The sequence below is a fragment of the Alligator mississippiensis genome, chromosome 1 (assembly GCF_030867095.1).
Source record: "Alligator mississippiensis isolate rAllMis1 chromosome 1, rAllMis1, whole genome shotgun sequence".
NCBI lineage: Eukaryota > Metazoa > Chordata > Crocodylia > Alligatoridae > Alligator > Alligator mississippiensis.
Window position 1 is genome coordinate 102,944,811 of NC_081824.1, and position 16,927 is coordinate 102,961,737.

Here is a 16,927-nt window from a genome sequence, read left to right on the forward strand (position 1 = left end):
GGGTGGCATGGGGTGTGTGTGTCTGGGTGTGGGGTTTGTGGGTGTATATGGGCCATGCACCATTGGGCCAGGCCAGCCAGCTCAGTGCCTCTACGTGGGGCTTCCAACACTCCAGTGGGAAGCCACCCACAGAGACATGGAGCCCACCCGGCCCAATGGCATGCAGCTCCTGCCTGCAGTGCTGCAAGCCCCACATGCTGGTACAGAGCCAGCCTGATCTGGTGTGAAGATGCACACCAGTGAGCTGGGCCAACTCCATGCCAGCACATGCAGGCCCTGGGATTCAGCCAGAGATTCGTGCTGCCGTGGCTATGAGCTCCTTGAGGGCCTGTTGCCTGCTGCCGCTGAGCCACCAGTGGCAGGGGCTGTGCACCATGCAGGGAAGGGAATATGTGGTAGGGGAGGCCATACCTACCCACAAACCCACACCCTTTCACAACCCCCCACAAACCCCACACCCACCCTCAAACCCCACATACTCCCATACTCACACCCCCCATAAACCTCACACCCACCACAAACCCCACACTCATCCACAACCCTCCCCACACACACACCCTTACACCTTCACACATCCCCCCATACACACGCCCCACCCCCACCCCCAACCATACAAAGTACCTGCATATATTTCTAAAAAAGGTTCAAATAGTGCTATATTTAGTTTAATTTGTACAAAAAAAAATAATTAATTTTGCATCATTTTGAGTTGTTCTGCACATTATTTTGATTTTTTTCTGTGCATAATTCCCTGGGGTGTAACTGCTAGAGTGCAAGCATCTCTGCACAGCACTGTATTCTGCTACCTGTAATAGCATCTCTCTTACCCCCCTACTCCACGAGTACATTACCTAAAACTTGTTCTAACAAGCTTTACTTCCTTGTAGCCACATCTGCATGAGATACTGATTGCGCAGTAGTTACTGTGGAGTCATTTAGTACTTGTATAAGCAATAGTACTTCTTTATACAAGTACTGAATGATTGCGCAGTAACTGGAGTTACTGTGCAGTACCATTGACAAATGGCTTTTTCATGACACTGACTGCACAGTAGCTCATTACTACTGCGCAGTAGGGCTGTGCGAAGCTTCAGTCACTGATTTGATTTGGAGGAGATTCGGCCCAATTTGGCAGCTGAATCTCTGAATCAAATCAGGAGACCCATTAATCTCTCCAGATTGAATCAGATGCCTCCAATTCAATTTGGAGAGATTCGATGATTCGGCAGTAGATAGCTTTATATGTTTTTTCTACATACCTCAAGGTACCAGGCATGACTCGTGAATGCTGAGATGGTGGGGTGAATGGAGTGTCCCGTGGGGGGGGGTGTCCCCCGTGTGCTCGACGGCGGACCCAGAAGTGGACCAGAATTATTTCCAGTCCACTCCCAGGTCTGGTGCCAACTGTGCAGGGGACCCCCTCACTCCCTGGCTCGGCGACTGGTGCCTCCTGGGTCTGGGGGGCCACGTGGGGTCTCCCCGTGACTGATTGCTGAGCTGGGGAGACTCGGGGGAGTCTCCCAGGTGCTCAGTGGCAGACCCGGAAGTGAACTTGAAGTACTTCCTGTCCACTTCCGGGTCCACCGCCAAGCACACGGGGGACTCCCCCACACTGCCTTGGAACACTCCCTCCACCCCACCATCGCAGGGTTCATGAGCTGTGCCTGGTACCTTGAGATACGTAGAAAAAACATACAAAGCTGTTTCTGGCTGAATCGCTGATTCTCCTAATCAGAATTGAATCTTCAGATTCGGCCAAATCGAATCAGGACAGTGAATCATAATTAAATCACTGTCTCCTGAATTGCACCAAATCTGAATCTGAATTGAATAATGCCTGATTTGCACCCCTACAGCGCAGTAGTATCTCATCATGCTTCCTGCCAGACATCACTACTGCGCAGTAGTAACAAGCTACTGTACAGTCAGTGTTTCGTGTTGACACAGCCTTGTTAGGAAGTAAATAGTTTCTGACGAGTTTTCCATGCAGCTCTCATTAGATTTGTTTGGAAAGTAGAGTCATTCTAATTAACGAGGTTATACTGGTATAACCTTAACTTCTGGATGTGCTTCAAATTGAATATGGCTGAAATGCTCATTCCTCCAGTATCACTATTTGATAGTGAGCAGTTCAGTCAGTTCCCCAGGGCACCATCGTGATATAGAAACAAAGAACAGTATGGTTGAGAAACAAAATGATTCCCTCTCTTTTTCTGTAAATAATGTAAAAGTGAGAGTGCTTGCACTACAGACCATGCTGTTTATTACATTTAAAGTCAATCTGAAGTTTACAGCTTAGACTACAAGGTATAGGACCATTACTGACTTCCTTTATGAGTAAGTCATTATATAATTCTCCATCTGCAGCTTCCATGGAAGGAACTGGTAATAGCTCAGAGGAGAGAATGCTGGATTAGAATACCGATAAATCTGACCCAGTGTTGGACTTCCTATCTTCCCTAGAATATGGCCTTTCCATTTTATATCAGAATGTCTTGGCACCAGTCTTGGCTTCATAGGCCGCGTCCAGATGAGCACGGTCATGCAGTATGTGGCACTGCAGACACGTCTGTGGCGCCACATACTACACATTTAGATGTTCTCTGTGCTGCAAGGGCATGCTGCCTATGCATGTGCTGCTCCACCTTTTTTTTCTGTGGGCTTTTTTCACCCATGGATATCCGGGGGGATATCTAGGGGTCAGAAAATTCTGCAGGAAAAAAAAGGCAGAGCAGTGCATGGATCGGCAGTGCCCACTGCTCAAAAGCGGAGCCAGACTGTCCAGAGCCATGCTCCAGCTGACAGCCAGAATCCGCATGGCAAAATTGCTGCAGCCCCAGAGCCCCAGAAAGCCCCCAGACCCCCAGGTAAGGCTGCTGGAGCCAGCCCAGTGTTGACCCCAGCCTCCCCTACCCCACCCTGGGTAATTTGCCATGCACCAAAGTGTGCGTGTCACAGACATTCCCTGGGGACAAGTAGTGGGGGCACAAGGTACGGTGTACGGTGCTGCTACTTGTCCCCAGGGGAACCAAACATCCACAATCATCTGGATGTGGCCATATTTGCTCAGTCTGTCCCTCTTGTGTCAACATCATGGACATCCCTGCATGTCATGATAGTACAATCGCAACCACATAGTCAGGCTAGTCCTGCCTAGCTGATGTCACATAGTATCTTATTTAATTTAAAATTAAACACTGAAGAGGTCAGTGTGTTTTGAAACAGTCAAATTCACCCAGAAGGTACCACAGATGGATTATTCAAGAGGAACCAATATACTGTAAGGATATCACATTTAATACCCTCACATTTTGAACTCCTGATTCCCAACTGCCTATAAACATGTAGAATATTCCCTAGTTTGCTTTGACAGATTAATCCAAACTGCATTAGGTTGTGCAGTCCTCTTAAATTTCAGCGATTGCAGGTGTATAAAAAGCGTATCTAACACTCCTGTGTACTTTAGAATTAGCTCCCTTAGGACTGATTTTAGGATTATACAGTTAACTTTTAAGACTGTATGTGGTGATGCTTTCCTTATTTATCCTAGCTGTTTTTACACATCCCTAGTGTAGGCCTGTAGAAGATTTAATAACTATTCAAGATTCTTTTAAGTATAGTTAGGGATACCACTTTCTACTGTAGATAAAATTCTTGTCCCCTGAGGTATTAAGAGATATTGAAGTTCTTTCAGTTATTTAGGTCTAGATTCAGTATACGCAGGAATGTGTGTGTGTAGATATATATTCCTGTGAAAACTGTCCGCATGAACACACAAAGACCTCAGCTTCCTTGTCTGCATTTACAGTGCATTACATCATGCACGTTCTACCAACTTCATTAACTTCGTATGTGCTACAAATGTATCTAACCTTGTCTTTAAGCTAGGTTATTTCCCAGTATATCAAATAGTTTCATAAGACATATTCTTTCTCACTCTCTCTCTTTCTCTCTCTCAGACGCACACACCCAGCCGTGTGTGTGTGCGTGTGTGCGCGCGCGCGCATGCATGCCTGTCTGTGGTTGGGTATACAAGTATACTCCATATATATGTATATCAATATGTAGACTCTGTACTGCTTTTTACTCTTAGATGCATTTGGTGCTGTTCTTTTGTATTATCTAGTATTAATTGTTATTCTTTTTGCTTGTATGTTAAACATATCATTAGTCTGGTTCTTCAAACCACTGGACCACATTACTGTCATATGTGCATATGGAGCCATAAAAAGATCACTGCAGAAAAGACAGCCATGTTTCCAACTGATGATTTAGCTGGTAATTTATCCCTTGGGCACTCAAGCCTTAGATTGGCATGATGAAAACAAAAGTAGTAAAACCTGGAATTTATAGACACCAAGAGACAAGTGATAAAACTTTGTTACTGATGTTCTGTGCTGCTTGTGAATTACCATGAGCTTTAGTAATATATCACTGTTCCAATTACCTTTGGCAGTTTTCATACCTCAACAAATGCCACCAGGAAAGAAAAGGAGTCAGCAGTAAGTGCTTATCATAGGAGGACTGTATGGCAATAGACTTTGCTTACTCTTTGGTCCCTGTAGAGTTAGTGTGCATTGAGGCAGAAGGTGTGAAATAATTTTAAAACACACCTGGAATATTAGGAGCAGAGGAACTGCAATACTATTCTACCTATTCTGGCATCTTTTCTCTAGCAATGGCTAAGGCAGAATGTTTCAGAAGAAAATATAAATTCCCTTAATGTGCATAGGATCAGTCATATTTTAGTGTTCTGTGAAATATTTTTGCACGGTGAGGGATTAATGCAATGTGAGTATGGTTTACAGAACAGGCACAGCGAAAAAGTATTAAATTCTGTGCATACATATAACAGGAAGATGCTGTGTCAAGACTTAAAAGGCAGAATTGTATTTCCTTTACACACCCAAATGGCACTTACCCAGCTGTGTAACTTCCGTTTTTAGAACAAAAGCACAAGTGCTGTTCTATTCCATGTGTCAACTGAGCATGTATAGTAGAGTGTACTCTGCCCAGGTAGATACATAGTTCTGTACTCATATAAATGAAATGTTAGCCAGTTAAAAAACTGATGGTTTGGGTGTTAGAAAACAGGAGAGGAGGACACATTCACATTTTAGCCCTGTGGTTAAGGCACTCGCCTAGGAAGCAGAAAACCCATGTACTATATCCTTTTCATTCAGGGGGAATTTGAACTTGCATTTCTCTGACTTACTAACATAGGGGTCTAGCCACTGGTCCACAGGTTAAGCATTATTCAGACCCCTCTCCAGCCCTCCTCTTGAAGCTGGACCTCTGGGCTGCCAGGAAAGGGAGATATGTAAGACCTGGAAGACCAAGCCAAGCAATGTATATTTGGCTTAATGAGATAACTGCTATCTTGGATGGTGGCCAGTGGGTCATGTGTTCCAGCCTGGACCTTTGTTCCTAATGGGCCAGAAACTTCCTCACTGTTTTTTATCCAGTTTTATAATGAATATTAAAGACAAGATGCAGATACTCAGCTTCAAAGGGACATTGGAGAGGTGACTGCATAATGCCTGATCTGTGGGCCTGGTGGTTAGAGTGGAGGACTGGGATATGTAGATTCAAACTTTCTCAGGTAAGAGGGGACCTAGAGTCTCAATCTCCCACTTTCTGGATGAACGCAGGGGCTTGCTTCTTCTTCTGGCATCTAATGCCTACTAGCCATGTTTTTTTGCCCAGCTATAATTTTGGGACAAATGCTCACCTCAGGTATGCAGGTATGGAGCAAACTACCAGCCTAGACAGAGTGAAGCCTACTGCACATGCTCACTAGCCATATGGAAGTTTGCATGTCCAGACTACATGGGGAATAGAATTACTGGCTTTGCATAGGTTCCAAAAATGGCAGCTACATGGTTGGGTACCTGCCCTTTGGGTGCATAAAGAGAAAAATCTGCCCAATGTCCACTTGAAGAGCAGGTTGCCTTTGTTTCAGTAGTGGATTTTGAAATGCTTTCTTCTTGGTATTTGGACTGTAAAACCTCCCACCAGAATCAGCTTAGCCAGGTAACCAGGGTCCAGAATCTAATGACTGAACTTGTTCTGAGCCAAAATCTCTGTTTCTGTAAGCATACAAAATTCCACAAGAGTTCATGGAACAGCATCCATTTCAAACAGCTGTGTATCTGTTCCTCTGTTTCCATCTTACACATAACTGCAGGTGCTCAAAAACAAAGGCTTTGCCAAGAGTGACATCAGTGAGTTTCCTTTGGCTGAGAACTTCTCCAGTTGTTCTTGGCTTATCCTACACTAACTACCTGTCACTGCTGACACTGGGAGGATTCTAACTAGTTACCTGGAGATAAACATCCATTTCCAGCCCCCATGAGCGAGCCAGTTTCAGAAATATCAGAGGTGCTTCGCAGCTCCTATCTCCCTCTAAATGAGCTGCTTCTGACTGTAGTATGTACAGCAAAGGAAGAAGTGAAGTCGGGGAATGCCTGTCTGTACTCATTTTATTCATACAGGCATTTAACCTCTGCTTTTGTTTTGGTACCTGCATAGATTTTTCCATGCCTTTAAATCAAATCAATAAAATTCTTCACCTGTTAGGAGCATGCACACACACATGGTCATTCATGTATACCCTGTCCTCGAATTAAAATATAGATTCAGGATTGACACTGAGGCAGTAATACCACTGTGAATATCGGAAACACCATAGAGAGTAGTGGGAGTAAAGGATGAAGAAGCGCATCTTACAAAGTTTTCTAAAGAAATCAAGATGCAGTGTTGCTCATTCTTGGCAAAGAAAAGTGAGCAGCTGAGCCACATTCTGAAGAATGAGGAGAGACAAGAATTGGTTTTACATAGTTATTCTTCAGTCTTGAAAATAAATATCACAGACACGTCATTGGTGAAGTGACACCTCTTACCATTTGTGTTCAGCTTCAGAAGGTCAACAGAGCTAATAGAACCAGCCAGGAAATAGAATTTCTATCCCATGGGAAATTCTGACATTTCAAAATGTAATCCCAAATCAGGACAAAATGTCAAAATTTACTGTAGAACACAAGTTCCAAAATATTTTGTTTCAGAAACATCTAAACACCTTCATGAAAACTTTTCACATTAAAACATAAAAATATGCTATAACATAAAGGTTATATATTGCATATCATATTAAAATGTCATACATATATCTTACAAGCAGAATATGGTGTAGGATATAACATGATATAATATATAATGCTGTTATAATATTAGATATTATAAGAATGTATTGAATACTCAATATAACACATTGCTGTGGGTTGGGTGTACCACCTTTCATTTACGATAGTGATAAAAATTCATTAAGATTTTTGATGGAACCAAAAAGCAGAAGCCTCCAGTGAAAATGCTGGGCTGCGCATGGCACATCTAGGAGCAGGGGTGTTCCTGGGCACTGTTTCAGGAAGGTTTACAGGTCTGTGAAAGAAAGACAGGAAGGCCAGGTAAGCTCAGAGCTAAGAAAGTCAGAAAGCATAACACACAACCACAGGAGCTCTAATAGCATGCCTAAAGAAAAAAAGAGCTTTTGGGTTAAGTGTTGGCTGAAAGAGGTTTCCAACTGTAAGCAAACTGTTTTCTGGTGTTGGTTTCTCTTCTGTCAAGGAAATAGGCCTTTGTACATTCTTTGTAAATACCTGGGGTTACATTGTTAATTGACTCTATCAGTAGTTTCTCCTAATAAAAACAACCCACAGGGTTCCTTGTTATCCATTTATTCCTGAATTTTGGATAACTATTTGGATGCAAAAAAGGGATATTTAAAATTAGATAAGTCTTAAAAATATTTAAAATAAAAGGTATTCAACACAACGAAAAAATGAAATGCAAAAGTTAGAAACACAACAAGGTAAAATTTAATTCAAATGCTTTTGAAATATTTCAAAAAATAATCAATATTGACCCATTTTGGCCTGGGGCATGGAGCACAGTGTAGCTCTGGTCCCAGCCCAGCCATACACCAGCAGTTGCAGTGGCAACAGCTCCAGCCCTGGGACGTCAGAGCTACTGTATGGCTGGGCCAGGGTCCGAGCTTCATGTGCTCCATGCCCCAGGCTGGAACAGGACTGGAGCCGCAACTGCCGGCAAGCAATGGGGGAGCAGAAATTGTGGGGGGCAGAGTGAGCAGGGAAAGTGGTGGGGCAGCTTTTTTTCTATGTTGAATGGGGAAAAACCCTTGTCTTGGATTCAAGTACATATGGTAGGTAAATTGAGCGTGTATGGTTTTCTGTAGCTGGAGTATGGCTAGTTATGAAAAGCAGTGAAAACCATTTCTCAATTTAAGTATGAGAAAAAGGCAAAATAAGTGTCAGGAGGTTCATTGTTCAGCAAATGTTGCTAGTGTAGTATGCTTACAAATTCATTTATTGAGTCAGTAGTAGGAAAGGCATGTTCTTAACAAGGCAAAATGGTGCATGAATTTGATAGTGTGGGGTTTTATTACTTTCTCTCCTTATGATTTCAAAATGAAAGTAAGCTTAGCAGGAGGTGCAGCTGATCTGCTAAGTGCTGTTCATGATGACTACTCAGATTTACACAGAGAACTGGCATTTCCCAGATCTGTCACATTAGAGGCATCCAAAAGGGAATTTCTAATTAGAAGAGGTGAGGTGGGGGCAATGAAGTCCCTCTTGACACTGAATCTTAGTCCTTATAGCAACTGCTGCTGCAGTACCTCAGGGCTAGTTACTGACAGGTGGCAGCTGTGAGGGAAAGCTCTCACCACACGATTTGCTTGAGGGCAGTGCTAATGAGAAGCCCTAACCTAAGGAAGGGTTTTGCAATTGGGGGGAAAAAAATTCAGTGCATGTTTAAAAAAGAAGAATCAGTTCAGCTGTTCTGTGTTGTACTCTGTTGGGAATTTGCTGACCAGCATTTTCCTTTTGATATTGAGGCATATAAACAATCTTCCTGTGCACTAGTGACTTTATTTCTGAAGATTGTTCAGGTCCTTTTTGCTTTATATAGTTCAGAGTATATTCCTGGATTGTACATGCATTCTCATTGCACTTGTATAGATCAGAGGGAATGTATGTATTGTCAGCAAGAGGATATATATTTTAATTCACAAAAGGAATAAAATAAGTAAAGTAATTATTTAGAAAGTGCTATCACTGGATTGTCTGTGAGCAATATAGGTCATCAACGTAGGCTCCAAGACAATGCGATAACTATTAGAATCAATAGGCGTCTTCAACCAACTAAGGCAGTTTTGCCTAGCATGTTAAAATAAGAAGGTAAAGACTGCCGTATCAGAACAGATCAATAGGTTTTAGATTTGACTCATTGATTTAAGTTAAAAGAATTATATGGACAGACTTTTTAATAATATTTTCAGTTTATTTTCCCATCATATATGCCTTTAAAATATAAATATAAAGCAAATACATGATAAAAGCAGAAACATTAGAAAGACCAGGATATGTGCCTATGAGATATCACCATCATCTTTGTTACAAATGATTGTGTGTAATTAGAACATCATGAAAATAACAATACTTGTGTCCATTTTCATGTAAGGGTGTAACTTTTCCCTTTGAATTAATTTTGATTATATAGATACACTTCAAGAACAGGTAGACAAAAAGCAAAAGATTATACCAAATGGGAAATATACTAGCAGTCAAATTGCTGTATGATGACTGACCCTAATTTACTAACAAGATGTTAAATATCATAAATGAAACATGAGCTAAACATACCTTATTACCATAAAAGCTTTATAGTCAGGGAAACAAGGATTGTATTGTTAGGACAAGCTGTTTTTTAATGACTGGAATAAACAACTGTTCTGCTGTGTAAATCAATCATAGTGCATTTATTATTTAATGACAACCCTTGATATTGAAAAATAGGGGTCCATTATAGAGGCTGCTCAGTATAATCAGCGTAATTTGCTCCGTTTCTTTTGCAATACAGTTAATTGAAAGACAAAAAGCAATAGGCAAGCTACAGTTTCACAGCATATTCTGTCTGCAGAAATCAGGATGCATATCCCTTTTTTCTCTTGTCCCAAACAGGTGCATTCCAAAAAAGGGACAGAGAGTTGAGGTTAGCCCCAGATAAATAAATATTAAAACAAAACCTGAACAATTGCTTGGCCACACACACTGTCTATTTTTATAGCCATTTTATGTTAGACTAAGCTATTGCTGTTTATTCTGCCTTCTCATTATGGATATAAAATCAGCTTAATTCATGGAAAAAATCTGGAGTATTAAGTAATGTTGCATACCTTTGTGGTATATAGCTGTTGTTCCTGCACTACTCTGGTTAATGAGTCAGATCTTGAGCTACTGACTTCAATTTGAATTTTGCTATTGACTTCAGTGGCATTTAAGTCAGACTGTATGAGTACATGTAATATATTGAGATATGTATGATACAGAGATACTTGAGGTATCACTGAGATACTGAAAGCAACGTGGGCATGTTAGCGCAGCACTCTGCCCAAGCTAATCTATCCTACTTCTCAGGTGCAAACAGATGTTTTAGTGAAGCACTTCAAATCCCACACCAATATGAAGTGCTTCAAATTTGGAGTGCTTCAGCATCAGGCTGAAGACATATAGGCCCCTCCCATCTGAAACAGTTCAAAATGGCTTGAAGTTTCCCATCAGCTTCGAGGCTGGAGAGCAGACATGGTCAGTTTTGCTCCCAGAGGCCTCATCAGTTATAGGAATGGCACTGTCACCCCAGGGAACCACAAAAGGATGCCTAATATTTCCTTGCCTTGCAGTCTGTGGCTGAGCAGGAGGTGCTATCCCTCCTTTCCTTCTCAAAACAGGCATGGGCATGCTATTTCTCTTCTTCCAGAGCATCTTCCAGCTGCTGGGCAACAGCATGACAGCTCAAGACAGTTTGACCAAGGCCCTGGAAAGATGCCTCCTTGACATGCGCTACCTACTTTGCACCACTGATACCAATATACCTAGAGACAATGTCATGCAGGACACCAGGGAGGATGGCATAGACTTTCCAAACAGCATCAGGCCCCCTAATGGCATCTACCTTGCCATCCTGTACCCTGACCACTGAAGCATGGAGTATATAAACTGCAAGGGTTTCTTCTCCAACACTGTGGACCACCCAGGCAGGTTTATACTATGACCACCAGCTGTGCAGGCAGGGTCCATGACTTCAGGGTCTTTAGGAACTCTAGGAATGACATGGGGGGGAGTTTGCCCATGGGGATACTAACATCAAAGTGAAGAGGGTAACCATTTCCCTCCTTCAGCTATATGAGGACCGAGCATACCCACTCTTCCCCTGAATCACGAAGCCTTACACAGGGCACTTGGATGCTAGGAGGGACTTGTTCAACTACTAGCTGAGCATCTACCACATGACCATGAAAAGCACCTCCAGTGCTGACCTGTTCCAGTGGAGGGAACTGGGGGTGTGCCTGGACAGCACAGAGTACTACCTACCCCAAATAGTTATCTTGGCCTGCATCCTGTATAAACATCTGCAAGGTGAAAGGGGGAACCTTTCCAAAGGACTTGGCAGAGAGTGCTCAGTGGCTGGCAGGCCAGTACAAAGCACAAGAGGCTGAGCCCTTGAACCACAACCATCAGGGCATTCTTGTTAGGTACACCCTGATAGCCACTTTCAGCATTACTGACCAAACTCAGCAACAGAGCAGGGCTCTATCAAGCAATGCTCTCTGCCCTCCCAATCTACAGTAACTCTTCATAGTAGGCAGAAATCATCCTGCACGTTCCTTATCTTATACCATTATAGCATGTCGTTATGGCCTTCTTATACCACTCCTTCAACACTTTGACTTTGGCATAGCATTGATGCCAGTTGCAGTTGGCTTCTCCCAAGCAACCATTTTGGAGGCTATGCCTTTGTAGATGGTGTGGTTGTGGTGACTCCTCTGGAGTGAGCTGTGGGTGCTCTTGCATCAATCAGGTGGTGAGCGCAGGGAATTTGCTGTGTATGAAGAGCTCCAGCGGGAGCCTACATTGAGCAATGAGCTCCCAGCTCATTACACATGCACAGCACAGCTAAAGAAGAGTGTGACCACACACCCCTCATTCTACTTCTGGATCTACTACCAAGTATAGCCATCAATAAATAGGCCTCCATTCTGCTCCTTTTGTCTTGAGTAACTCTTTGCATTCTAAAGTAACTTTTGTGGCAGCGTTTTGTTGACTTTATTTCTCCTCTTTGACAGCTCCTAGATTGCTTTGTCATCCCAGTGGTGATATTACTGTCCTGGTTCTTCCTGCTGGTACGATATAAGGCAGTGCATTTCATCGGGATTGTGGTCTGCATTCTGGGCATGGGCTGCATGGCAGGAGCAGATGTCCTTGTTGGAAGACAGCAAGGAGCAGGTGAGTGGATATGGACTTCTCATTCAAGAAAAACATTGTATCAAGCAATGTGAGAGGGCAGTAATGGGCCAAAAAGAAGGAAAGGTCCCAAGAACCCACCTGGAGTTTAAAATGTTGTGTTCTCCTGTGTCCAACCAAATTCACTGCCCCAAATTTATTCATTCAAGGAAGAACATGGCCCTTGCTAATGAATGTTAGTCCCCTCAGGTGGATGAGATGGACTACTAGAAGCATCAGCAGCCCCCATGCCTACCTTACTAGCTGCATTTTCAAGCCATACCGCTTTCTGTGGCCTGGGCCCTCCATCCCCTCTATTCTCTCATTCCTCTTTTTCCCAGTTTTGCTTCCTACCCTTTTGCTCACTTCAAGCAAATACCCACCATCACTGGTTAGATACTTAGATAAATTACTATGCATGCTGTATGATTCACCACATCCCAAAGTAAAGGTTAAATTTGGATTTGTCTGCACTGTACCTGGCAAGATCCTCCTACTATGTAAAATGTTCTTGTGGCACTTTGTGGCATTGTTCCAATAGTGTATGTTTAGTTACTATTACAGCACACTAATGGGCAGAATAAGCAAAGTTAGATTTCATCAATCAATATCTTCTATCACATTGGTAGTTCTAATGCCAACAAAAATGATATGGGAAGGGCATAAATTCTTTGCAAAGACTGTCAGTTAGATACAGTTTTCAATCTTAATTAAAAGTACCAAATTGTGAGCGGAGCATAATACACTGGGATTTAAAATACTCGAGTCAGCTTTTGGAATACAAACCAACTGCTATAAAAACAGCATTTGCCTTGGTGCTGGTGAACAAAAACAAGGCAGTCTGACGGATACTAAACCAGTCAATATTGCCCTGTCCCAAAGACTTCCAAACCATCTCCCTCTCCAAAAGCACTTCTGTCCCAGCAAAAAAGAAGCAGGCCTGTTTGGTCCTATGTATCAGCAAGTCAGAGCTGAGCTAATTTAAATTCAGACCCAACTGAAATCAAATGATTTCAAGCTCCAAAGGAAGCATCCTTTCTCCCTGGCTACCGAATCATCTGCTTTTTAGGAAGTGGTTCATTGGAAGCTTTCAGGACCAGGTTAAAGGGAACATACAGTGGTTCAGAGGCCAGAAAGCTGTCTGTAAGTACGCAGCTTACACAAGGAGTCTCCCCAGTGGAGTTCCAAGTTCCTTTAAAAGGAATTCAGTAGCAGTAGATCTGTTAAGTAACCCGTCTGTTGTACATTCATTAACAGATGTGCAACTACGGAGATATCTGTTCAGGTTATTCAAAGCCAGTTGAATTAGGAAATTGGAAAAAACTTTGAAACTGAAACTGGGTTTGCATGAAATCCATTATGTGTTCTGTCTCCCTAGCAATCTACTTTGTTCACAGGATTTTACATGTCATGTTAAGCAAAATGAAAAAGCTAGATATAATGCATCAATTACTAGAGTAACTCTTCAGCCTGAGACTCTGAAGATTGTGTTTAAGAAGAAGACACTATTTGCCATAAGCTCTGCTAAAGAGCACATATAGATATCAAGTAGTTTTATTCAGAATGTTCTATATGCATGCATTATTGGCCCTAAAAGACTGACTGTGCTTGTTGGTACATAGGGAGAAGACCCTCAGACAACTGCCTCTCATGACAAGTGTTCCAGCACCTTTAAAATTGTAAAATGACTTTATTGAGAAACAAGGATATATTTTTGTGTTACATGTTTCCCCTAAGGGAGTAAAATAGATGAGCTGAAACAATTTATGTTAAGGTGTCAAGATAGGCACTAAAAGTCTAAATAAACAAATAATAAACATTGTCTGTAAAATAAAAGGCTTTAGGAAGCTCTTCCATAAGGAGCCTGGCACTGTTTATTGAATATTTTCCTGGACCAAGCAAGCAAAAGGGATGAACAAAAACCTAGTGGAGTTTAATTTATTTTCAATAAGCCCCTTTTTTCCTATGTAAAACTTGCTTACATTCCAGCGGAGTTAACTTATGCACTTACAGGATTTACCTGATATCACTATAACAAGTTCTGCCATGATGATATTATTATTTATCATGTTAGTAGATATTATTATTTATCCAGTTAACAGTATCCATCCTCACTAAAAAATACCAGAAGAATGGCATACCGACACTAGTATGAAGAGCAAGGTAACTGTGCTCCAGGCTCATTCCACAGAGCCCCACTCACCCTTCCCACTGCCTGAAAGGTATGGCAATGCTTCAGGGGGTTCCTTACCCAATGTTGCCTTTTATTGTTAGCCCAACCTCGAACCTGCTTCAGGGATCAGACAAAAGCAAGACTCAGCATCAGCCTTCTGGGATACCTTCAATTGGGCTGCACCACTAGTGGAGCAGGATAGCCCTGTCTTTCAGGACCAGGAGGCATTTCTCCATAAATTCCTCAGTATGTTCAATGTCCTTCACTGGATCCAGACAGCAGAGGCCATATTAAGGAACTTTCACCAAAGCAAGGGTAGTGTCATCATCTATGCTTCCCTTTTCTGCCTCTAAATGGTGGACACCCCCTGGAACAGAACAGCCCAGCTTTACCAATTTTGGTGGAGGCTGAGGGAAGAGGTAAAGGACAAACTTACGCAGGTGGAACTGACCTCAGGGTTTGACACCTTCATGGACCTGGCAATGGGCATTTATCAATGACTCTAGGAGCGGAGGGAGGAAGAGGTACTCCTTATCCCCTCCTGGCCCACATCTTGGTGCAGTCGCTTCTAAGCCTATGCAGACTGGGGGGTTCTGTCACCTTACACCAGAGGAAAGGGAGCAATGCCACCAATAGGATCTGTGTCTCTCCATTGTGGGGCCCAGGGACACAGATTTACCAAATGCTCCTAGAAAGTTGAGCAGGGAAATGAGTTACTCCAAGCACAGTAAGGGGGGCCCAGCTTGGGGTCATCACAAACTCCCTTCACCTACTCAACCACAGAAGTCCACAGCAAGTCCAACACTCAAAACCTTCAGTTAATACCCACCTCCAGGTCCTGAGTCAGATCAGCCTGCTTCTGGTTCTAACCCTGGACTCTGGGGCAGTAGACCATTTTATTGATGAGACCTTCACCCAGGCCATAGGAATCCCATTAAGGCAATGATCGAAGCCAGAGACCATCAAAACTGGAGATGCCTCACCTCTGGCATCTGGTACCTTAGAGTGGGAGAACACTGCTCTGGAGATGAACGTCCTCAGACATCCTGAGGTGCTATGCTTCGGGGCAGTCTGTTCCCTGCATTACCCCTTGATTCTGTCAAGCTCCCCTTGCCAGATGGAAAGCCTTTGAGGTTTGCTTTGATCCCAGGTATTGTCAGCAGCACTGCTGATGTCTCACAAATAGCAGAAATACATCAATGTATTTGAGAAGAAGAATGCAGAATTCCACCCCCACACACACCAGGATTATGACTGCTCCATCGACCTACAGCTGAGAGCAAGGATCCCAGTAGGATGTATCTATGCTATGCCAGATCCTGAAATTGCTGTCCTCTGCAAATATCTGCAGGAAAACCTGGCCTAAGAATTCATAAGAAAGTCCACCTCATCTGTGGAATCCCCTATCCTATTCAAGAAGAAGAATGGGAGCTTCCACCTCTGTATAGTCTATCAGGCCCTGAACCAGGTCGTCATCTGCAAACACTATCACTTACCTCTTACCCCAGTGCTGCTTGATCAACTAAAAACCGCCCACATAGTCACTATACCCCCCAGCTTCCTAATTGGGTCTGTTCCTAAACTGTTCCTGGATTGACATCCTAGCTTCCTGACCCAGTTTGTCCCTGGAATCTGCTTGTTCTTCCTGACTCATTGGCACCTCAGTTCCTTGAGTAGTCCTAGCCCTGGCTACCCACAGTGATACTGGGACTGGATCAGCCCCAGCTGGATGTTGGCACATTACAACCCTATGTACATCTCCAACATCCCCTACATTCCACTTCACTACTCCAGTCTTTAGAGCTGCACCAAAGTAATTTTATATATATCTGAATGGATTATGAGCAGTTTAGGGGCAGAAGAGTTGCATATGAGAAACCCCTTGACCAAATAAGCTTTTAATTAGCATTGAGTTGCATTAGTCAAGAGACATGATTACATCCTTCTAGTTGTCTTCATCTTCCTTCTATTTAATCAGTCCAGTTTCCCTCAAAAGGACTTCAAATGTAAACCAAAGTATGCAAGTGGACTTAAAATATTCAAATAGCAGCCTTAAAGCCAGACGTTTGGTCTCAGAGCCAGATTTCCCAAAGGAGGCCTCTGTAAGATATGCATGAAGCCCATTCTTCGAAAACATATAAGGTTAGGGTTCAAATTCATAATATATGGGTTAAATGACTTCAGTATATCACTTTGAATGACACAGTCATTGTGACAACAGCCTGACAAGAAATCTTCTTGGTTCAAGAGCCCAGATTTTGATGCACACGCAAATGTCTTTGACAAGCCATTCTCTAAAACCAAGTTCTAAGGTCAGTAATAACTCTTCAGTATTGCTTTGCAAAGGGGCATGGCGTGTCATGTCCTAGCTGAGATAAATACTAGGTGACTGAGATCA

General features: G+C 42.8%; 1 protein-coding gene across 1 annotated transcript in view; it reads left to right on the forward strand.

Annotated features, from left to right (window-relative positions):
- The window catches only part of SLC35F1 (solute carrier family 35 member F1), a 458,666-nt gene that overhangs the window by 394,534 nt on the left and 47,205 nt on the right, over window positions 1-16,927 (forward strand). The window contains exon 4 of the mRNA XM_059733219.1: window positions 12,200-12,359. Coding sequence (XP_059589202.1) covers window positions 12,200-12,359 — 160 coding nt within the window. The remainder of the gene's footprint in view (window positions 1-12,199; window positions 12,360-16,927) is intronic.